General features: G+C 39.0%; 2 protein-coding genes across 4 annotated transcripts in view; one reads left to right on the top strand and one right to left on the bottom strand.

The window, feature by feature from the left end:
- The window catches only part of gja4 (gap junction protein alpha 4), a 146,429-nt gene extending 133,383 nt beyond the window's left edge, over window positions 1–13,046 (top strand). The window contains exons 1-2 of one of the 2 annotated variants that reach the window (XM_061740998.1): window positions 8,305–8,422; window positions 10,754–13,046. In XM_061740998.1, coding sequence (XP_061596982.1) covers window positions 10,763–11,908 — 1,146 coding nt within the window. In that variant the 5' untranslated portion in view covers window positions 8,305–8,422; window positions 10,754–10,762 and the 3' untranslated portion in view covers window positions 11,909–13,046. Of the gene's footprint in view, window positions 1–8,304; window positions 8,423–10,753 lie in introns of those variants that run through there. The other variant, XM_061740999.1, reaches the window with a different exon arrangement.
- An 8,632-nt stretch (window positions 13,047–21,678) lies between these two features.
- On the bottom strand, window positions 21,679–23,871 carry smim12 (small integral membrane protein 12). 2 transcript variants are annotated; one of them, XM_061741929.1, is made up of 2 exons: window positions 23,829–23,871; window positions 21,679–22,749 (listed from the first exon to the last, which is right to left on the bottom strand). In XM_061741929.1, exon 2 carries the CDS (start codon window positions 22,726–22,728, stop codon window positions 22,438–22,440), a length of 291 nt encoding a protein of 96 aa, XP_061597913.1. In that variant the 5' UTR covers window positions 22,729–22,749; window positions 23,829–23,871; the 3' UTR covers window positions 21,679–22,437. The 2 variants fall into 2 exon arrangements, with proteins under 2 accessions (XP_061597913.1, XP_061597912.1); XM_061741928.1 differs by lacking the exon at window positions 23,829–23,871 and adding an exon at window positions 22,980–23,176.

Here is a 23,871-nt window from a genome sequence, read left to right as displayed (position 1 = left end):
GCTGGGACAGTAAGGTTTTTTGACAGCTTGTAGGTTAACATAAGGCTGCTTCTTTTTTAAAGTTGTCCCAAATTAATGTTTTGCCCATGCGATTCCATCAGATATTGATGATGATGGTTCCATCTCAGAGGTCACTAGTGTCCAATTTAGGTATGTTCCCTTTTTATTGACCAAAATTCCTCTGGATTTGTTTAAATGGTATCATGTTTTGCTCATTAGAAGGAGAAATATGAAATCCCTCCCTTTCCTTCTGTGAGAAACATTGGTTTTTAAACATTTCATTGATGCTCATGCATTTTTTAGATCACCAGCCTATCTTTGCTCCTTAAAGACTCAAGCGTTCACGTATTCTGCTTTCGTACAAAATAACTTGCTTGAAATTACATCAGTATTTTTTATTGCACCTCCTTACTAGAAATAAATGGCCACCTTACCAACTTTTTCTGGAATATGCTGTAGGCTGAAATACAAAAAAAATGGATTTTACTATTAAGTCAATCAAGGAAAAAAATATGTATATCTTGGGTTGCTTACTGTCTGAAAATAATTACATGTCAAAGTAAATGTAAGATTCAGAACTTTTTTCTCTTTTTAGTTGACATTTTACATATTGTCCCAACTTTTTTCTCATAACAACCCCACTCTTCTTCAAATCGGAAGGCAACCATATGAATATTTATTGGTTCACTCTGGGTAAAAGTGTAATATCCACTTTTTCAACATGGCACAACATGAGCTACAGCTTCTCATGGCGGGACATTCATCACCCAGGTTTAATCGTTTACGGCTGAGACTTGCAGGACTTGCTTGGCTCTGTCGGCAAATCTGTTTTTATCTCAACTCATCTGAGCTATCATGAAAACCAAATGTTGGAAGGCCATGACCTCCAGTCACAACACGTTGTTTGGATTTTAATATTGTAGATTTTTTTTTTTCTCCTGCGTACCAGGTACTTTCCTTGAAATCTTGTCAGACCTGAGTCGGTATAATTGGTACCTTAACAGTCTGAGGATAAACAAGGAATTCTCCATATCAGAAAAAAAATATTGGAATGACAGTTGAAGAAAAACTTAAAATCCATTTTGGAAATCAACAATCACATCTTTGCATCACCATGATTATGGCAGAGATTGATGTTTTCCATCATGACAGGATACAAGATGTGATTTTATTTACCCATAGAAATCTTTAAACAAATTGCTCTAACACAGTGAAGCCTCGTGAAGGATCATGATAATGGCATAGAAGGCCTGATTTCCTACCTAGTGAACAATTGAAAATATCTTAGTATGTATAGTCAACATAATTAAAAACAGCTGAAAAGGTTTGTGAACACTATATTGAGTTTTCTGCTGGGAGATACCAGCAAATATTAGATGCTGGTGATCTTACCAGTCAGAAAGTCTTCCCCTAGTGATCAAAGTACTATTCCCACTGGACAAAACAAATCGACCCGCCTCCACTAAATTGATCCCCTATCAAACATGATGAGCTCAATCTGAGGCTCATCTCCTTTAGATCGTATGATGTCAGGACACTTGCTGATCCACCCTGTCCTCTTTTTCTAATAAAGCTGTCATAAGCTGCCAGTGTGCACTTTCCTGGCATTGCTCCAAGATGGAGTGGATCAATAGTGTCTGTCAGTGAGAGGACCCTTGGCCTAATGAGACCAAGAGACACACAAAGATCACATTAAAATCCAGAAAATGCTCAGGCTGAATACAGAGGTTGTTGGTGTTTAAAATGAGAAGAATAGTTAAATCAATGCTAAAGAAAAGTATATATGGTGTACAGCTTTAGGCTACAGAGTCCATGTTGGCTTAGCGTGATATCAATATCCATATTTGTGTTGTGTGATACCCCATCAACCCGCTTCCAGCAAACTACAAGGCTTTAACATATAGCCACTTCAGAAGATCTACAGCTCTGCCAGTGTCATGCATATTTCATCAAACAACATGCAAAGCTGCAAAGCTCAGAGCCCATAGCTCATGTAGCTTTGACATCTTTACTAACCAAGAGCATTGATGGAAGCCCCCCGCTCTCTGTGCTGAAAAATTTACAGTTTACGTGACAGACTGATTTAGTGAGAGACATTTTTGTGCCGTCTCCTGGCAGCACTCACCCACCTAAAAGATACACACTCTAAATACACAGTTTAATATCACCCCAGAAGTAATAGCATTATTTTTGTTTTAAGTTTCCTTTCTGTTGTTGCTTGTGACAGTGATTGTTTGACGGATACCTTTTGTAAGCAAGAGCTGCAACACTTTGAAGTTCGGGGATGGTGAAATGAACTCAACTGAACTACTTTAATAATCGTCTGTATTAATCTCCACAGGGAAATTACATGTCTGCAGTGTAACTTGACGATCAATAAATAATAGTTAAACTGTTGTAAAACTGGAGGTGTAGCAGAGTGAAACTTGTGACTGTACTATCTCCAAGATATCTCCATGAATACAGATGGACCATTGTGTTTGAATTCTGGCATAGACTGGGAGACTCTCCACTTGCTGTTCACGTTGTTCCTTCGTACCTGCATGTCCAGAACTACATCAACAATAGTTAACAAGCAGTTCACAGAGTGCAGCTCCAATCCTTTTAGCCAATTAATGCCTGATGTATTATAATTAATACATACAAATCTGATACCTCTGCACCACCCCCACAATCAAAACAATATACATATATGAACAGAAACAATATCTGTGTATATGTGTGCTTTAATGTGTGTAGAAATATCTTTGAGTAAGAATGTTTGTAATGAATAAGATTGTACACGGTTGTATATGAATTCACATTGTAAATAATGTATGCTTTTACGTATAGATGAATACAGGGACTCATAAATAACTCAGGTGATTAATACTCGGGTATACCACAATTTATATTTATTAAATTCTTACTATTGATTTGTGCAACCTTTGCCTAAGTCAAGTTTTTTCTTTTCTTTCCTATTTAATAACGAGGGTCCCACTGAAAAAAATAGTTCAAAGGGTAGGAGTTCATACGTTTTTTACTTCTTCCTACTCCTTTTTCACATTTTTCACATTTGCCATTATATTTATGAATTCTCCTCTACTTTGTTTACCATGGTACATTTATTAAGTGCTTATTATTGTTCTTTTTTATGTTATTGATTTATTGTTCTGCTGTTTTATTTATTGTTTTGTCTGTGTATGTTCAAAATAAAAATATCAATCAATAGTAATAATAGCAATGAATATTCATACAGTTTAAAAAATATCTAAAAAAATGTTTACCTAATGTAGAGTAATAATAATTCAAAACTGATAAAGACCAAATTGGGGGTGTTTTTAATTTTAGTACAAAATAAACACCTGAAATCTTGATAACATGTAGTAATATTAGACCATACTAGATAGATACTGTCAGGGAGTGGTATGTGAGGATGTGACAATGCGGTGATTTATTTGTCAAAACAAAACCAAAAATGCTGCAGTGCAGGGTACAAAAAACCAGAACAAGAACATGACCAAGAAAAACTACAAAAACTTGACATGGAAAACCCAGAGGAACAAACAGTAGGGACCAGCAGGGAGCAAGGGAAAGACAAGACCAGATATACACAAGGGCTAACGAGACACAGGTGCAGACAATCAGGGCAGATGGGAAACAGGAACGTCAAACAAGAACTCAAACACAAGACAGGCTTCAAAATAAACAGGAAGTGACAAAACCATGATAGATAGATAGATAGATAGATAGATAGATAGATAGATAGATAGATAGATAGATAGATAGATAGATAGATAGATAGATAGATAGATAGATTTGTCTTCATTAGCTGTCCAAGCTACTTCATGTGCTAGTGATCCCCATGTTCTTCATGACGGTTCAAAGAAGAACTGGTTGAAACCTCCTCCTTCTTGCTCTCTGTTTTTTTCTCCAACATAATCCACCGGGATCTGGGCGTTATATAGCCTTTAAAAAGCTCAATCAAGGCCTGCTCACTCCTCAGGTTAAGGAGGAGACCTGAGAGCTAAGTGCACTTAGGTAGGAGCACTGGGTGATGAAAATGGGAAGAAATCGGGGATAAAAATATTTAAAAAAAAAAGCTCAATCAACTCCTACCATATTTGGACAACTTTCCTGTTGTCATGGTCACAAAGCATAACAGGTTATGCCACCGTTACCGGCAGATATCCATTTAGCTGCGCAGCATCTAAACCACTTTCTTCCTTTAAATCCTTGGATTCTATACAGACAAATAAACTATTTTCAAATGTGTTTTTTTTTTTGTATGTAGTCAACATACAGCAAAATGTTTGGTCTTCGGATTCTTTTAGCTGATTAACATACAAATATTCACTAACCATCCTAAGATTTTCTATCTCAGGGGATGTTTACTCTTGGTAGACAATAACAGAGAATAATATATCTAACTCTTTTGCTTTCAAACAGGGATTTATTTGCATACTTCCCCCCGGTTTCACTATTTCGTTGCATGTTAGCTCATTCTCATTTTTCTTTGCTTGAATAATCTACTCCACTCAGGAGCTAAAGTGACATCATTTTGCACAGGGACATCCAATGAGACCCATTCATTGGTTCACCATATTTCCGGGTTTGATCAGGATTGATAATGTTTCTGTGACGTTGCCATTTAAACTAAACTTTCCTCGAAACACTCCTTTAACGGTCACGTTTCCTTGTCCTGACAACAGGCATCGAGATTACTGTGATTTACTTTAACTCATTAAAAAGCTGAGCAATATCTGATATAAGAGATGAATTAACTTTTCCTGCATTCAAACAAGTAGATGCTGGCATATTTAATAACATGTTTTTATATATATATATATATATATATATATATATATATATATATATATATATATATATATATATATATATATATATATATATATATAGATATATAGAGTTTAACTCCACTGCACCAGCTCATGTCAGAGTGTAAAGAAGGAATATGTGGAAGGTCCACTGCCTTTTGTCCTATGGCCAGTGCTTGCACTTGATCATTTAGCAAAGAAATGCTGATATAGCACCCCTGCCATTATTTATTCATGTTAAAAAACACAAACACAGGCATGATTTGTAGGCTGACAGCACTGTCCTTTTTCTAAGGCGACCAAAGCTGTCAAGTGAATGGATTGACTCATTTGTTGTTTCATTTTAAACCATGAGGATACCCCTGTCTCCGGCTTTAAAATTGACAAAAAGAAAAAAGAAAAAGCTCCGAAGAGATTAAATCTTCTGCCACCTGGTCCAATGGCTGATCTTTAGGTTAGCTTTGCCTCTTTATGTTCATATATGCATCACTGAATCAATCATGAAACAGAACAGTGAATGGTAAAATGTGTGCTGCGGGAAGGAACTGATTCAAGCTGAAGCTTGCAATTTGGGGAGGAATGGAGTGCTCCATCCCACCTCCCCGAACCCGCCCCGACCCCAGAACACAGTGGAAGCAGTTCTATTACTGTCTGCCTGCTGTCCTAACTTCCCTCCGAGCCATTCATCTACAGACGTAATGGCCAAAGAAAAGAGCAAGACTCTGGTCTGTCAGGATGATTCACTTTCAATCTTCCCAGCTTTTGATAAAGGTCTGCTCTGTGTTTCAGCCGGGTTCACTGACCCGGCCTGCGTCCTACAATCTCTGTACTGATGCAACAATGACATGGTGACAGCGAGGAACAACAGCGAGGACACGACTCTGTCTCTCCACTGAGCATGACATTCGGACGTGATGACTGGCCTGGGCACACGCAGCTGGTGCAGGCTTGACGAGACGTGTGAACAGGCGCTGCAACATATGACAATAAAAAACGGTTTTGAATTTGTTTTATCATGAAGTGAATACATTTGAATGAGACACTCATTTATAATGTATCACAGTTTCAATTTCTTGTTGACGGGAGAGGGGCACTGGCTTTAAGGCTAATAGCGGCGTGTCGCCCAGCTTCTGCTACAAATGATTTAAGATTGAAAATCTTGGCTGCCAGCAGTCTATTATGTATGCTCTGTGTTTGCATATCGCGAAAAGGACGTTGTTGTCTTCTCAGTTTTTAGTGTCACGGTTTTCCATTATATTCATTTGAAATTCTAGTGACAGACACAGAATCTGGACTCTGACAGCATATTGGGCTTGTTCAGGCTGCGTATGGACGCACATCTGCAAACAAAGCCTGTGCACTGCCAGCCTGCCTCGATTTAGGAAAACAAACCTTTCAGTAATTACACAAAGCGTGCTGCACAGTTTGCTTGCACAGTGCATCCTACTGTGGAGGCCGTACCTCAGATAAAACTTTCAGACCGCTCAGTGCACATTTGTAGCCATCAGTATTAAAGACCTTTTGTGGTGTGTGTACCACATACACATGCACTCACGTAAGCCTTTCAAGTGATTCTCGCCTCAACTGGATAGCAGAACCATAACGTGACCTTAACCCACCACGCATCCTCTCTGTACTCACCCCAGCTTGTCCACAGGCAGCTGGAGCCTATCAGCTGGTATTGAGTGATAGTTTGGAGAGATCAGAGGTCACCAGTCCATCACACAGAGACAACCACGCATGGTCACACTCGCAACTATACTGCCAATTTGAGTGTTATTTACTGTGATAACTATGATTGATGGTATTCTCTCTCCATCTTTGACTTGAAATCATCATCTCTCTTCCATACTAAATGATTTTCTAATCCCTTCAATTCACAGGAAGGAGGTGGGAAGTCTGCAAGTGGACCTTAGAGCAAGGAAAAACATATCCTGCAGGAGGGTTTTATCAATATGAACTCCATACTTGGACATGTTGATTTTGCTAAGAAAAAAGAAATGTTGTGTGGCAGTAAAAACTAAAAACACACAGCTGGAACCTGCAAAGAATAGACACCTAATCAAGGCATCTCTTCTTCCAATCAATGGAAGAAAGCCAATCAAGGATGAAAAATGTTACCCCCAGTTCATTTTATACACATACTACATCAAAATTCTGTCACAATCTTCAGGGAACCAAGCCCCCATCTGAGTGCCCTGTGGAGAGTTGCTTTATGTATTTTTTGATGATTGCAATTATGTTTTATTATTATTATTATTATTATTATTATGATTATATGACTTACTGATGATTATGATCAACCTAGTGTCTTAAGCTCGAGCTTTGACCCCTCTGAGGATTTAGATAATACAAAATACTAAAAACTGTATCTGGAAAAAAAAAGAATATCAACGCCTTTTTAAACTGAAATTAACTGGTTTCCTGTACTAATTTACCATAAAAATGTATTCTGATCTTCATCTTAGTCAAAAATAATCAACTAAAACTATAAAACACATACACAAACTAAGTATTCATCAAAGTATGAATAATGTATGAATGATGGCAGAGACACTTGACTGTTACTTAAATCCTATCAGCCCAGAGTTAACGGCAGAGGGAAAAGCAACCTTTACAGGAAATTAAAGAGATAAATACAAATAAATGGCATTCTTAAAAAAAAGTGTTTAATTATGCACATAAATACATGATGAAATGAATGTGGAAATTAATTAAAATGCTTGTAGTTGGTCTTTAACAGTTTTTTTATTGTGTCATTTATTCTTTTCACTTATTCTTTCTCAGATGTATTCATTTATTGAAGCACTCCCCTTTCAATTTTCCATGAATGAGACGCTTTATTAAAGTCACGCGCTGCGTGATAATGTGGTAAATGGCGCCTCTATGTGGCACAACGGAAAATTATAGACTGCTTGGCCAGTAAATAACGCAATATTTGCATTGTCTGAAGTTTCAAAGCTGTGGGAAATAAAAAAAAAACACATCTTAAATCTTATAAACGCCATCAAAAAATATTTTCAAATGGATAAAATCTTATTTTGGATTATGTATGAACTTGGTAGGAGGATGTTTTTTTTTTTTTTTTTTTTTTTAAATAAAAGTGGTATTTATATCGTTCTAATCTAAATTGTAGGCTACAGCGACCGTTACATGTATTTTCCGCGTTGAGTTTGGACGAAATAATTATCTAATTTAAAATCTGACATTTAACAAAGTGCTCGAGTTCTAATCTTTTTCAGCCTAAACTGGTGTCACGCTCTCCTTCCAAATCACCTCCAACCTTTAAGTAAACGCGAGCTATATTATTCCCACGCAATTAATGCAAATGGGAAGTGTTTTAGAGCAAGTTAATACCCTCACATCCGAGCGCAGTTACCCAGAACTGCCCCGAGTTCATCCATAATGTTTCCTGGCCGAAGTTCCTGAGGGAGGGCCCGAGAAGGAGGCATGGGAAAGTTCTCCCAGCTTTTTCCGATCGCAGGGAATCTTTTTAAAGAAGGCAGAGCAGCCCAGCTGCAGTGCGGAGCGCGACTCGGGAGAAAAACTACACGGAGAGAAGGGAAGACTGAAGGAGACGCAACACAGCTTCACGAGAGAGAAAGGTAGGACTGCTTTCCACAGACAAACATGATCAAATTAAAATAACTTCATTAAATGTCCTGCCACTTGTACTGAATTAGTTCTTCTGTTCAGTTTCCAGTCATTCCCATACTCGTGTTCCCCCCTAGGTTTTTACCCCTCAAGTTCATAAAATATCGTTTTTATCAACTATAATATAGTTTATTGGCTTTGTTAGGAATATATTTTTAGGTACTTTTATTTCAGTCAGTAGAAGAATCTTTAAACTTGTATAACTTTGAAGCTAAAAGAATTTATTAACCCTAAAAAATAAGATGTGGTTTTAGTGTTTTCTTGCTTTCGAGAGTTCTAGTGTGACTTTTAAAGTGACCTCTTGGTGATAGTACCAGAATGAACTTCTGTATCCATCAAACCGACTTTCTTCTTTCACCATCTCCCTCTGTGACCTGTGTAGCGTCTGCCCTTGATGTTTTGTGTCATGTTTTATAGAAACAACAGCAGCCCCTGAGACCACACAGTCCAGTTATTTTATTGTTATCTGTGCCTGTTCAGTGGGCCGTAAATCCCTGACAGCCCATTGTCTTGTCTCATCCTGTCAGAGCACTTTGTATTTTCACCAATAAAGAGGTTTTTCTGCTCCTCTGAGGGGAAGAAATAACAGACAAACATTAAAAGTATAAACAAATAGACAAGTGTCACTGAAATACTTGAACTCCCCCACACACAGGATGTTTATTCATGTGTGTGCGTACGTGAGTGTTTGTGGGCTGACGTTCACAATGAGCGGCTGTGTCATATATTATTAACAGTTAATTGAATTTGGAAATGTACAGTATTAATGAAGTTATCCATGAACAAGTGCACATGCCTTCAGTACGTTATGTAAAACAAGTAACAACAACGAACACATTTGTATTTAAAATGCACATTTTAATCAACCAGAGCTGACCAGACCACTGTAGACTTAATAACAGCCTCTCTTGGATTCCTTTGCTCCAGTTTTTCTATTAAAAGGTTAAAACAAGCTCTATTTTTGTTCATGTTAAAGGCTAACTTTAGTACCACATGTTTTCATTTCATTTGGCTTTAGTGTATGGGGGCCTTGCCTCTCTCATCTTGATGGAGCTGGAGCCCCACCCAACATCTGTGAGGTCATGGAACAACTAACAGAGAGCGGCAGTGCACATGTGCCCCAGTTAATATATATATAAAAAAGAAGAAGAAAAAACACTTATTCTGAAAATGGTTGGAAAAACTTACAGAAGAAGCAAGTGTGTGTTTTAGAAAACCCTGGCGAATTTTACGATGGAAATAAACTATAACTATTAAGGCTTTAATGGTGCATTTAGGCAAATAATTGCTGCTGTGTCAAACTAAAGCGTAAAACTTCCATAGCAAATACCACAGAGGGTGTTTAGATCTCAGATGTTAAAGGCAATTTTCCATTCAAGCCTAAAATCTTAGTTTGATTTCATCTCATCCAGTCTAAGATGAGAATAATTCACATTAATGACAGTTTAATATAGAAATATGAAGTTTAATGTAATTTTGTTGAGTCAGAGTCAATATGGAGCACCTTTGGATTTCTCCAAATCTGCTGTTTAATTATTATCTTACTCTTCATTCCATCAAATCCATCAGGATTGCTCTTCACATGATCAACAACTCAACAGGTCTTTTAAAGATGAACAACATCTGCCTGCTCACTAGCATAAAACCCTTATTGCTCAAGAGCGACTCCCCACAGAAACACCTACAATGACTGGCTTGTTAAATCTGTTGGTGCCTCCAAACATTTTTGATTTTGGAAGAGTTGGAGTCGGTGTAATTTTGAGATTTAGTGCCATAAACACTCAGAGGTGTGAATTGGCACATTTTTGTATGCAGGTCTACAAATAAGCCTCTTAGCCTGATGGCTTGTTTTTCACCACGTACACCAACAGCCATGAGACCGTGTATAAATAATTACATCAAATGGCGTCCAGACAAAAAACATTGCAACAATATTGTCATATTTGGAACATTAGCAGGTCTTCCAAAAACCCTCATTTTGATTCGGTTTTCCTGTCAAATAGTTTGTGGTTTGATGAAAAACTAAACATTAACTCAATTTCACATCAGAAAATTACGTGTAGGAAAAGCAGGGATGTGGGGTTTTGTTGTAGTTGTATTTCCTCGAGCGCTTTTAGTATCTATTGTTAGAGTTCATGGTTATTTATATTTAGACATTTTGTCATTTTAACAGACTTAACAGTGAGAGTCATCTTAGTCATTTTTGAATGTCTTCATTTCTTAAATATGATCTAATTTCCTGCATGTCCCTCTCACTCCTATCTGCCAATGGTCCCTTTCAGGAGCAGAGGATGTCCAGAGCTGACTGGTCCTTCCTGGAGCACCTGCTGGAGGACGGCCAAGAGTACTCGACGGCTATCGGTCGCGTCTGGCTTACTGTGCTGTTTCTGTTTCGCATGCTGGTGCTGGGAACTGCTATCGAGTCTGCATGGGATGACGAGCAAGCCGACTTTGTCTGCAACACCAAGCAACCTGGCTGCACCCCTGTCTGCTACGACCGAGCGTTCCCCATATCCCACTTCCGCTACTTTGTCCTCCAAGTCATCTTCGTCTCCACGCCGACCATTTTCTACTTTGGATATGTGGCTATAAGGGCCAGGAAGGATCCCAAAAGTGAAGAAGGGAAGGATGACGAGCAGGAAAAAGTGATTGAGATTGAGATCAAAAGGAGTGATAACAATGTGACTAAAGGCAATGCAGAAGAAAAGGAGAAAGACAAGAGCAGTGGGAATAGTAGAACAACTAATAAGGCCTCTGTTGAGGTTCCTAAACTAAAAGGGAGGCTGCTGGCTGCATATGCATTCAGCATCCTGTTCAAGGTTCTCCTTGAGGCTGGATTTATTGCTGGGCTTTGGTTCCTCTATGATGGCTTCTTCATTAAGGACAAGTTTGAGTGCACAGGCTTCCCTTGCCCTCACGTGGTGGACTGCTTTGTCTCACGCCCCACGGAAAAGACCATCTTCACCATCTACATCCAGGTGATTGCTGCCATCTCCCTGCTCCTCAACGTCATTGAGCTCATCCATCTGGTCATGCTTGCCATTTCTCTGCGGCTGGAGAAACGCTACCGCATCAAGCAGCTAGACTACCTACCTCGGCCTAAGCAGGTACCGGCTCGACATGAGCCTCTGGAGCCTCCGACGGAGGTGCCGCAGGCCTACACGGGCCCAGGGAGTCACACCAGCTTCCCCACGCAGGATGAGGCCGCATTAGATACCAATCCCTGTGAGAGTCACGAGGATGTGACAATAGAGGTGAACTGGGAACCTGGAGAGGCTGGAGGTGACCTGCTTCCCAGCTACGTGAACTACATGGGTGCAATGAGGAAGACGCATCTCCCTAGATGCCATTATAAGAAACACCACACTGGGAAAAGTCCAAAGAAAAGTCCAAAGAATGCTCATAAAGGATACTCAAAACAAAAACATTACGTATGATGCAGTATGTCGTCTATGTGCATGAAGCATTTTGTCTGCTTCTAAAGTCTCTCTCTTTTTAAAATACTATCTAGAAACTGTAAAAGATGAGAGAGAGTCCTCTGTGAACCCAGAGACAAACAAATCTCTTCAAAATGAACCATTTTGGCTTCAAGTGTAAGTGCTGAACTTGAGGAAAAAAATAATAAATACCGCTAGCGGGGGTCTGTGGAGGACCTTCTTTGGGAGTGTTTATGTGAGGGAATGCAGATTTAAGCCCATTCCCCTGAGATTTGCACTGTAACCCCCCCCCTGAGCTGTTTGGAGCGGCCTCCTCTCGCAGTGGCTCTATCCTCACCACAGAATGTCCCGCTCTCTGGATCCTACTTAACTCCCGGGAGGATAATTGCAGCCTGGACGCAGGCACGCATGCATGCATTCGCATAATACACTTTTCCTCTTTCACCCAGTGAGTTCTGGTCACTCAAGTCGATGCAGAGTGGGAAAGGCAGGCGAAAAGCAAAGGGGGAAGCCAGAGTTTGGAATTTGTGGGATTGGATGTGACTCATCATTGCCAGTGACCATATTATTTCAGCTACCAGGACAGAGGGAGAAAGGACCACGGCAGCACTTGGGAGAATTGTTATTGCACATCGAATGGACTGAAAGCGGTACAGGAATGTACAAATTCAGCAAAAGGATACGGCTGACTATGTGAAAACTTCCTTTAACAGCCTTTTTTATGCATCGTTAAGTAAAACCTGCGCTGATATTTATTATATTTGAAGAAAATAAAGCTCAAAGCATAAATAATTAACAATTACATCCTCAGTTCATGACATAATCTTCACATAACATGCCACATAACATATAATATATTTCTATACTCTTTGAAACAATAATAAATATGCCATAGAGAGGCTCCATGCTTTTCAAATTGTGTATAGATGGTTTTATTTACGTTCCTTTGCAAAAGCAGGGATGAGATGAGATTTCAGTTGTACCCCTCAAGAAAATATTGCTTTTGTGCCCAAATTGCCCCTCTCTGAGTGTTGTTGCAACAAGAGGACCTGAATTACTCACAGTAACAAATTGAACAGAGGAATCCAGAGTTGGGGATGAGGGTTATGTATCATGAGTACAGCCTCCTGAGAGAATAAATGGAGGTAAAAAGCTTTGATTTAATGCCTGTTTTCACATTCCAGGTCCCGGCTATGCAGAAAAAGATTGCATCATTCATATGCCGGTAGATCATACAAGCTGAAGCTGTGTTTTACATTTTACTTAACATCCCCTAGAGAGGCCTGGCTGCTTTTTTTTTTTTTATATATATATAGCACATCTGATAAAATTCAGAGCTTGGCGTCTTCAAAGGCTCTCGCACATGTACAATAAAATGCAGTTTGATGTCTTTTCAGAGATGTAACAGCAGAACTTACAGGCTCATCATTGACATGTTAAACTGTCTTCATGACGGTAAGAAGTTATGGTGGCAAAAGGGGGCTAATGGGAAATTTCAGTGAACCAGTCTCTCATAACAAACAGACTGAAATGTGCACAAGGTCAATATACTACTATTTCCTTTTAGTTTTCCAAAATGTTTTGTAGTTTTAATAATTATAGGAGAGTGAAAACACAGTCCTGGCAGAGGAATGGGTTTATGGGCCGAAGTTGAAGGTAAATTAGCAGTTTCTTTTTTCGAAAAATAAATGAAAGATTCAAAAATTCAAACAGAAGCCGTTTTCACAAGAACTTTGCTGGCATTCAGGTCCAGTTTTGCTATCTCCGCCTGGGTGGGTGTGCATGAGTGTGCCTGGTTATGTCTGTGCTTTCACAAAAAGCCAGGGGGTCATGGAACAGCTTGCGCAGGGGCCGACCCATATCGGCCCGCTGGTGCCAGCCCAAGCCAGCAACGGAACAGCGGAGCTGCGTCACATGAAAGCACAGATTACTCTTTCCGCAAACTAAACTCTCACCTCCTGTTCAGGGAGAAGAACAAACAGACAGGTTGGAATACCAGCGAATGCAGGATATCTGCTGCTTGTCAAAACTCTTTAAACGGTACTGATTGAAGCTATTGTGGCTTCTCTGTCAGAACAATAGGACATTTATTAGACACTCCCCCATTCATTTTTCTGATTGCCTATTATTTCTGTCTAGACTGTTTCCTATAATGGGCTTGCTGAGAATGTTTTTCAAACTATGCCACAACAAAAGATGAACAGAGATATTTGTTTTTATAAATCTGTGAAAATAAAGTGAGTGGGAGTTAAATGATGGGAAGAGATTGATCAAGAGTACCCATAAAGTCTTCGTCAGAGGTTACTTAGGGAACTGCAGGGATCAGATGCCCCTGTGACTATTTCCTGACATTGTTGAAGTCACCGTTGATGCATTTCCTCGCTCTGTTGGTGAGCCACTTGCAGTTTCATCTGACACAGAGACAGGCAGCCCTACACTCGTGTGAATGAGTGTACACTCATGTCGCAAAAAAATAGTTGTTTGCTTTTGGACGCTGTTTAACAGCAACATTTTGTTACATTTAGCTCCAAATCATGTTCAAAAAAGTGGTGTAAATTTCTGTAAATGTTAAATGTAAAATCTAAATATTAGTTTTAAATATTAAATATACATGTTTTGGGGAAACTGAAAATTAGGTAAACCGGTAACCAGAAGTACCAAAATAAAACTTAGAGTAGGTCGACTGAATGAAAACAACCAATTGAAACCAACTTATTGGGAGAAATTAACATAAGGATATTTATTATAGTGACAATAAGTGCCTAGAACAAAAACCTGTTTGGAGAAACTTTATTTGACATGTACTTTGAGGTTTTGGTGTCTCTTATGTGTGACTGTTTGTCTTGAGCAATAATACAGCGGGTCTTATTTTAGGTAAAAGTACTTTAATTTAATGTTAATTTGATTGTTTTTAAGTTCTGGCTTTATGTGTTAATTTTTGAATTTTGAAAGTGTCACCACGAGTTGAGTTTCTCTGCGTTAAAGAGGCCGCGCCTCGTACTTAAACGATAGTTTCGAAACTGAAGTACGTAAGTTTGCAGCAACAATATATCCATTATTTTTGGTCCCTGCGAAATGCATTGTGGGATACTACGTTTTCAATCTATGATCATCTCATATCTATTTCCACACAGGAGGGAATGAAATAGAAGAGATTAATTAAAAAGTAAAGTCATAAATTCATTTCTGTTCTACAGAATCTGGTTTTAAGTTGTCATGTGAGAATATAGTTGTTATAACTTCGTATTTGTGATAAATGTATAATGAGAAAGTAGATTTTTAAATGTTCCTCTGATGAAACAGGTTTTTTTTCTTTCACTTTGATCTAACACTTCTGAAAAGCAACAGCTAAAATACAAAAGAAACACATTTGATTTTTATACCCAATTAACATGTAGCAGTTTTACCAATATACTGTATATAAACTTTATTACGGGCTCTAGACCCAATAGCAAGACATACAACATAAAAAATACACAACTACATAAACACATAAAACCATACTCTTATTCATGAGAGTCTTAAAAGGCACCCATACCAATGTTTCCATAGATAGGATTGATATCTGATCGAGCTTGTGAGCTTCATTATAATACGGTTTTGTGACTCATCAAGTCGAGACATAAACTTAAACATCAGGTTCCTCAAGAGAGCCTGTAAAGTGCTTAGCCCTGAGTCACAAAAGAGTTTACTAGCACTGCTACTCCTGGGCTTTTTCATCAGTATCCTCAGACAGTCATTATATGCTACCTGAAGTTTGCGCAGGGTCTCCTTTTTGTAGTTGACCCATAATGGGGCTGCATACATAGGGGTGCAGTAAGCACGAAACAAGCTCACTTTCACATCATCGGAACAGTAATGGAATTTCCTGACGAGCATGTTTGCTTGGACATACGACATTCGTCTCTGCCTGTACAGGTCAGCATCATCTTCTATCTTGTCAGTGATTATGTGCCCAAGATATTTTGTACAGTTAGATACACAAAGGGATTGCCCTGACAGGTAAAACATTGGAAAGTGCAGCATCTGATCCTCCTTGGTCTTACATATCAATACAACACTCTTTTTTGCATTGTACTGTACATCAAACTCAACCCCATAGTCGGAGCATAAATCCAACAGCTGCTGGAACCCAACAGTGCTGGGGGACATAATGGCAAAATATATATTTAAAAAAATGTTGGTTTGGTTATTTAGTTCCTGTTTTATTTTGAAACCCGTGTCTTTGTGTTTCAGTTCTGCCTTGACTTCCCTGGTTCCCATCTGCCCTGATTGTCTGCATCACAAGCCCTTTGTGTATATCTTGTCTTGTCTTTCCCTTGCTCCCTGCTGGTCCGTACTGTTTCATCCCTCCATGTTTCCTGTTAGGCTTTTCTCTCCGCTCTCGTTTCTCTCTACTCAGCAGCGCTTTTGGTTAATCACCTTATTTTGGAACTCCTGCCTCCTGGTCTCTCTGGAAGTGACCAGAGAGTGAAGCAGGATTGCTGCCCTGTTGGGAGTGAGTGAAGAGCGGAGGCGGTTGATGTTTCGGAGGTGGAGGTAGGCAGGCCGGATGGTGGCGTTGATGTGGGAGTGGAATGATATGTTGCCTCGGTCTGCCTTTTAGGTGAGCTGTGTTATTAACCTTTGTCTGGTGTTAGCTTTCTGTTACCATCTCTGATGTTAACGGGTCGGTTTTGACCCGTGTTTTAAATTATCTCTAAAATACACTAAAAGCAATTATCCATCATCGAATTTGTTTCTCATCTCTTGGTTACATTGTTAGGCTTCCTTATCCATGAAAATATTGGTTTTAATATTTTTGGTATTGGACTCTGGGCCTTTTTTTGTCAGTTTAACCCTTAATTTCAATTTTAAAAACTGGTAAAATGAGCCTCAAGAGAATCATATGAATAAATAAAAGGTTGTTGTGTTACCTGGCTATTACGGAGAGGTATTAGAACACATATCTTAAATAAATTTGTTTAATTTATTTTTTCATTTTAATATTATTAACTATAGTAACATCTATGGTGTTATGGGTACATTTCGACCCATTTACTTCAAGGAAATGGAAAAAAAGTAAAAGGTAACAATTTCAACCAGAGCATTTTATAATTTAGTGAAAAAAAAATGTTGGATATTATTTTGTTGAAATAAAGGTTCCTGACAAAGTCAAAAAGCCTTGATGCAATAAACGCATTTTTGTGGTAGTTTTATGAATTTAAAACCTAAGAACGGGTCGGTGGCGACCCTAACAACAGACGAAGGTTAAGTACACAAATACACTGATCCATTTCATACAGACAGATATGTGTCCTTGCTTCCATTTACTGTCCTGACATGTGCTCGCCAAGTATTAACTGCCCATGTTAACATGTCTGACTTGGCATTCAAACTGAGCAACAGCCCATTTCTTGCCACAGTACATTGTATTGTTGCCATGGCCCGATAAACACGAAAAACTCAAAGAACACTTCAAATGTAATTTCACCAAACAAGTTTTTGCTTTAGGTAATATATGTAACAATCATGTATATACATGTTTTCTTCCAGTAAGTTGTGTTCAATTCACTCTTTTAATTCTATAAACACAGTCAGACATCCTCCAGCTTTTGCCCTGAATTTGCATATTAGCTATATATTTAGTTTCACCCCAAACATTTAGATTTAACATTTAACATTAAGATTTTGTGTTTAGATTAAACACTTAGGTACAACATTTAATATTTGTATTTAACTATTTAGCATATTTCTAAGTTAAAAATGAGTTAAAAGTGACTCCCAAAAATCCTACCACTTTTTTTGAAAATAATTTAGAGCTAAATGTGACAAAACATTGTTGTTATTTTTAGCGTGAGCCACTTTACTAATGGCGCCCCAGCCTTTGCATCATAAAAGCAGCTTGAGCACGTAGGGGAAGGTTTAGTGGCGTACCTGGAAGCAACCTGAGGACAGACACTGAAGGGGTCACCTGCTCTATGCGCCATTCCTGGCCAAAATGTCACTCTTCTTGCCAGCAAAACAAGTTGGCTAAATATGCCAACAACTCACTTTTATGCACTAACACACTCAAGAAATGACCAACATGACCAAACTCAGACTTTCACATCTGCACAGATCGTGTAGGGGCCAAAAGGCCTTAAAATAACCACCACAGGGTGGATACACTCACCAAGTACTTGGATGAAGTTTGAAAAAATGTTCCTTGGCATAGCGAGGACTACTTTTTCGGTCTACCGATACGCTGTGGTGTGTTTATTTGAGGAAAGGACGAACGTGTGCCAACTCATTTCTGTCCCTTCTGACATCCATTAAAAACAATACTGACACACGATTTTGTGTATCCATAACAATGTCACGTTTGTGTGCCACGCTCTCAATTTGGGTATTCTTTCAACCCAACAAAAGCAACACAAATATTCTTTGACCAGTTTCTAAATTTATATACTGGACGGGAAGTAGGTCTGTATCTGTTTCCTGTTCCAGCGTTTCTCCTCAAGGATTAGTAGATAGGGATTGTTCACATTGACAATGGTGCTGCAGTGGGCATTGTTGTATTATTTTGTACTTAACACATTCGTTACCCTGATGTCCTGCCTGCCCATTCTTGGGCCAGTGACGGGTGGGAGGGAAAGGACAAAAAGCGGCTGCTTTGTGGTTCAAGTCAGTTAAAAGGATATTTTCCTTTTTTTTTTCTTTAAAAAAATGAAGAGTCGGTAGTGTCTTACCTGCAGTGGATAGTGGCACAACAGTCAGTTTTATGAAGAGTAACAGCCACTCATATAATCAGGCCCACAGAGGAAGGACTTTTCATCATATAAATCAACTCAGACCTCATATATTTTTCAGTTGTTGTGAGTGAACGCTGTATTGTGGATTATTGAGATGGTAACATTTATGGCACATGTTGTGGCTCAGAAGTATCTTGTAAAATATCCATTACATTACATTACGTTAATTAAATTTATGTTAAAAACTGGCTTTTAGTTTATCTCCCCATCAGAATTCCTCTTATTCTTTTCTTATTTTGTGGGTAAGACGATAAACTAGTCAGAAAAAAAGAAAATAAAAAATTGAAAGTGAAAAATGCAAAAAGAGGGTTGACTTAGATAATTCTCGGTTTATTTGTTGTTGTTTTTCCTTTCAGTCATTTAAAGCTCCAGTGATCTACAGAATGATGATATTTTAATGACCACGTTAATAAAAGAGACCAATGACAGAATAGGTCAATTTGAATACCACCAAACTTATATTGTGGAAAAATGTCCTGAGATATTGCAAGTGATGCCCCTCAGCCGGTCGTACAGCCAGGAGCAGAATTGCAGGAAAAATACCTCATGTCCAAGTGGTGTTCTTAAGCCATAAAACCTTGATGTTTCATGTTTCTGGGAAAGAAACCAAGGACACGAAACATGACCTTGGAAACATCTCTTTTCCTCACAGGCTGCAGCCTGCAACCGATTAAGGCCGCTCTGTCAGGTCATGAAGACCCATAAGTGACAAGCATTATATCAACCACATGATAGCTAACATTTTAATTCTTTCTTACACATATCCCTGCCGTCTCTCCTGCTGGCTAACACTAACATCGCATCAGTGTCCGAGCTTGATCTCACTTCTGACGTCATCCATCCAGCACTTTCATATGTTCCAAAAATGAACGCAAAGCGACAACTGAGTAATAAAGTTGACTTCATGATGGTTAATCACGTGATTCGTTGCTGTCCTCCTTCTGGATACACACACGAGCGGGAACTACACATTCAGATGTTTCTGGAGAAAGCAGTGAATTACTCTTCAGCGCAAAAACAAACCCAGGAAAAAAAGACAGATTATAGTTTTGGTTTTTCAGGACATCACATGGTATTTTTGTTCTGCACTGAGTCGTGCTGTCGCTCAGTGAACACCACTCTTAACTCTGATTGACTTTGAACTTATTTACCAGCAGCGAATGAACACATCAGTGAAGATGTGATAGATTAACAAAATCTTATTCATCTAAAATGCGAGAAAAAAAAGTGCATATAGCAGTTTCTAAAACTCTGTAACTTTGTCATAACTTTGACTATTTCTTCCTCTAAACTGAAAAACAGTGGGGCACCTGCTGTTTGTGTGTCGGCTTGTACGTTTGAAGGAAGCCAAGTACTATGGCAACGACTTGTGTTCTGATATGTATGGATTTGTAATATGAGATTTTCCTGCTGCCATTAAATGTAGAAAATATTAAAGCATTATCCTGAAGAAATCATTACCATTTGGTTTAGAATCAAAGTGCCTGGATTATTATGTTAATTCTGCAGATCCTGCAAATCTGCAGATTTTAAATCCTAAGTGACTTATGACTGAGGGACAACCTTCTGACTGAATGAAAAGCACACTCCAGTCCTTGAAATAGGGCACCCCACCCAGTCAAATTTCAATGAATGATGAATGAATGTCCTTAAAATGATAGCCACAGAAGCATGCCTGTATATGTGTGTGTGGCTGTTTAATAAGGCGATGTGGTACCCTTCCAGCAGGCAGACAGCTCTATTGTTCATGCAGCAGAGGGAACGCTGTCTCCAGCCTGTCCACTCAGGATGTTGGATTGGATCTCCTTTAAAAAAAAAAAAGAAAAGAAACAGCCAGCATCACCCACACCCATTATCCCCATCATCCAGCAAGAACAATGGAATGCCTTGCAACAAACCCCCCCCTTTCCCAGGAGCTTCAGTGGTTCCCACAGTACTGTCCAGGTCTGAGAAGCTGGGCCATTGTTTGACGGCTGACCTGTCCTCTGATTGTTCCCAGTGGGATACAAACACACACACCTTTCACATCCCCAAACACAGCACACTGCCTGTCGACTCTGGACCTTCGCTGTAGTCTCACCGCCACTTCTCCATCCTCAAATAGAAACCTTCACCAGCTTGAAGTAATTGTTTCTTGTAACACACTCACAACTCAGGTCACTGAAATGGAGCGCCTCATTTCACCGATAGCAAATTCTAAAGGGGAGTGAAAGGCTCAGGACGGCTGCAGAAAGCACAGTATGTACTACTCAGGTGCCAATGGAAATCTGGGTCTCTTAATCTTTCTCATTTCACTGGCAGGGTTGTGGGGCTGAACGTATCCTGGCACAACAGGGAGGTTGCAGAACTTTCGATTTCACTTCTAGGAAAAGCTAAAGGACAGGACCTGACTAAATGTTTCAACAGCATCTCATTTTCCTAATTCAGTAATAAATTCCAATAAAGTCTTTTTTCTATTTAAATCCGGCAATTAATTAATAAATTAATAAAAGGACCTAAGTTTTGCCTGTTGCTGCTCAATATTTGAATGTTGCGAATGGCATGCTTTCATGCAATCTGACTGTCAGATCTTTAACTAAAGATACAAAATGAAAGATTCATATGAAAACTAACACTAATGAACTAACAGTTTACCATTTTCTGTTTCTACCCTATAAATAAGCATTACTGTGTACAATGCACAAGGTGTGACATTATGATGTTTATCTAGTGGAAGCTTAATTGCAGTAAGCGGTTATCTGTCTTAAATAATCCTCCTAATTCTCATTTTGCAGCAGAAAATACATTGTTAGATATCCATTTGCCGTGTTGGTATGACCCCTGCTCAATATGGAATAGACTAATGGACACAAGAATGACTCAATAGTTGCCTTCAAGCCACTGTTAAGAAATCTTACAGCTTTACGTTTTCTCATTTTGTAGAAAAAAAACACATCTCTTACTTTATGTATGAATTAGAAAGCAGATGATATTGGCGTGTAAAAGAAGTGAATGACATTCTTCTGCATATGAACATAGTTCTCCTTTATTCATCATACAATTATTTTACAAACTTTTGGTGTTCCACCCACACAGACTTTCTAAAATGAAAGTATCATGAGCATGCTTCAAACAACACACCTCAGCAGTTTATTCCTCATGAGAAAGCTCCCACTCTGCTGGTTTATTTAGTCACATACCATCAAAGGTTACAGGAGATGAAAACAACAAAGAACTGTCGTTATTCCACACTTTCATGTCCACAATCAAACGTTCCATCTGAACATACAGATTTTACAGAAGGACAGAAACTTTGAAACATTTGTCTCAATGAATGATTGGCTTCGTTACGACATCACAATAAAATCTGGATCATATATTTTCAAAAAACAGACATACACAAAAAAAGGTTTCTCAATTATACGAGGAGACAGCTAAATCAAACACAACCTCGGATAAGATCAAACCCGTGCTTAAACAGCCAAAAGTTCAATAACTACAGTTATAATTGGTGTGCTTGAATGATGTAACAATGCAGGACCAAGTATGTGCACCATGTAAGGACCGGTCAGAGAATCATATGCAACGCATAGAAGCTCTTATTCAAAACAAGAATATGATTTTTATGATCCAGCTACTAAAAAGTTATCCACAAATTCTAATATTTCCAGGTGGTTGTAAGTGAAGAAGTGAAAGAATTGGGTGACTCAAGGTCTCCAGTTCGCCCCATTTGCTCTGAGAACACAATCTTGCAATCCTTGGGTGATGCTGCAACATCTAATCCGCCACACCAATGCTCTTTTCAGGCCGGTTCCTGTTCAGAGCTGCTTTAGGTGTGAATTCCAGTTTGTCTTTAAGGCTGATCACCTGAGTGCTGTCTTTACCCACTTGTTCCTGCAGTTTTCTTTCCTCCCTCAGTTCAAAGATACTTCTCTCTTCATCTCGGGTGTTGGGCGTCCCCCTGATGAACCACTCCAGGTGGTAGCCCACTGCTCCGATCACAAAAGCCGCAGGGAAGGTGACATAAGGCGCATAGGTCCGCATCGCAACCCACACCATAGGCCACATGACTAAACGCCCCTTTGGCTCCTGGGTGTGGTTGGGGAGGAAAAATGAGACACAATGCAAAAGTCAATTCAAGAAAAAGGAAAAAAGACCAACGCTCATACATACAGTTTTGTGGTGGTTAAATCAATTAATGAACAATCTTATGCATCAAATAAATTCCACTGCATTTTACAATGCATGGAGATACTTTTTTAGGTTATAAGCATATCTGACCACATACTGCCAGACTTCTACCATGACTACAAGTTTACCAGAGGACGTGGAGCACCAATCAGAAAGATCAGCGAGCCTGTCTGCCTTTCTGGTGCTCTTCCTCTTCAGTCTGAACAAAAGACCCATCAACAGTCGGTATTAACAGAGAATCAGGTGTCATTCAACATGGGAGCCATGCACCCTCACAGAGAAACTAAACTGAGACACGAGCTTTGTCAAAATAATAACAGTAATTCCCCCCTTTTCACAATCTTCCCTACAAAGTACTGCTTCTTACCCGTATGCCATTCAATATTATATGAGTTTAAAAAAGGTCTCCAATGTAAACAAGTGTAATGCTTTCTTGGATTAATGCCTTTTAGTTGACTTTGTATCAGCGAATCTGTACTGTCATGAAACTGTACCTGATCCTATGCAATTCTTCTAATAAATTCTTCAATCAATCAGTCATAAGGCTGCACAATTTGAAAATACCAGCCCCAAAAGTAGTTTTCCTAGGTGAGGTTTGCATCATTTTTAGCTTTAAAAAACGACGAAACGGTATCGTTTGACCAATTTTATGCGAGCCGATCTGAAGAACTTGCATTTATGACTAAGGAATTATTGAATTTAAGTTGAAAAGCGTCGGTCTTGCTACGTGCATAAGCAAAGTGCACATAAATAGCAACATTTGTTATGGAGTTCGCCCTCCTAGCACTGACCGCTAATACCATGCAGTTAACACTTAACCGGCTAAACTGATCAATATATAATCAATATATAACCATAACAACCAACACGGTGTCTTCGGACTGCATTTTCAGAGCTCGTATGAGACTAGCAAATGAAGCTTTGCTTTTATTAGATTTAAACCATGGCATAAGATCTTTTCGTAATAGTGAACTCACCTCTAAAGTTAAAACGTGACTGCTCTCATGCAACTTCCGCCAA

This window comes from Cololabis saira, chromosome 15, assembly GCF_033807715.1.
Source record: "Cololabis saira isolate AMF1-May2022 chromosome 15, fColSai1.1, whole genome shotgun sequence".
NCBI classification, from domain to species: Eukaryota; Metazoa; Chordata; class Actinopteri; order Beloniformes; family Belonidae; genus Cololabis; species Cololabis saira.
Note: the sequence above shows the minus strand (reverse complement) of the source record. Positions and strands in the feature narration are given on the sequence as shown.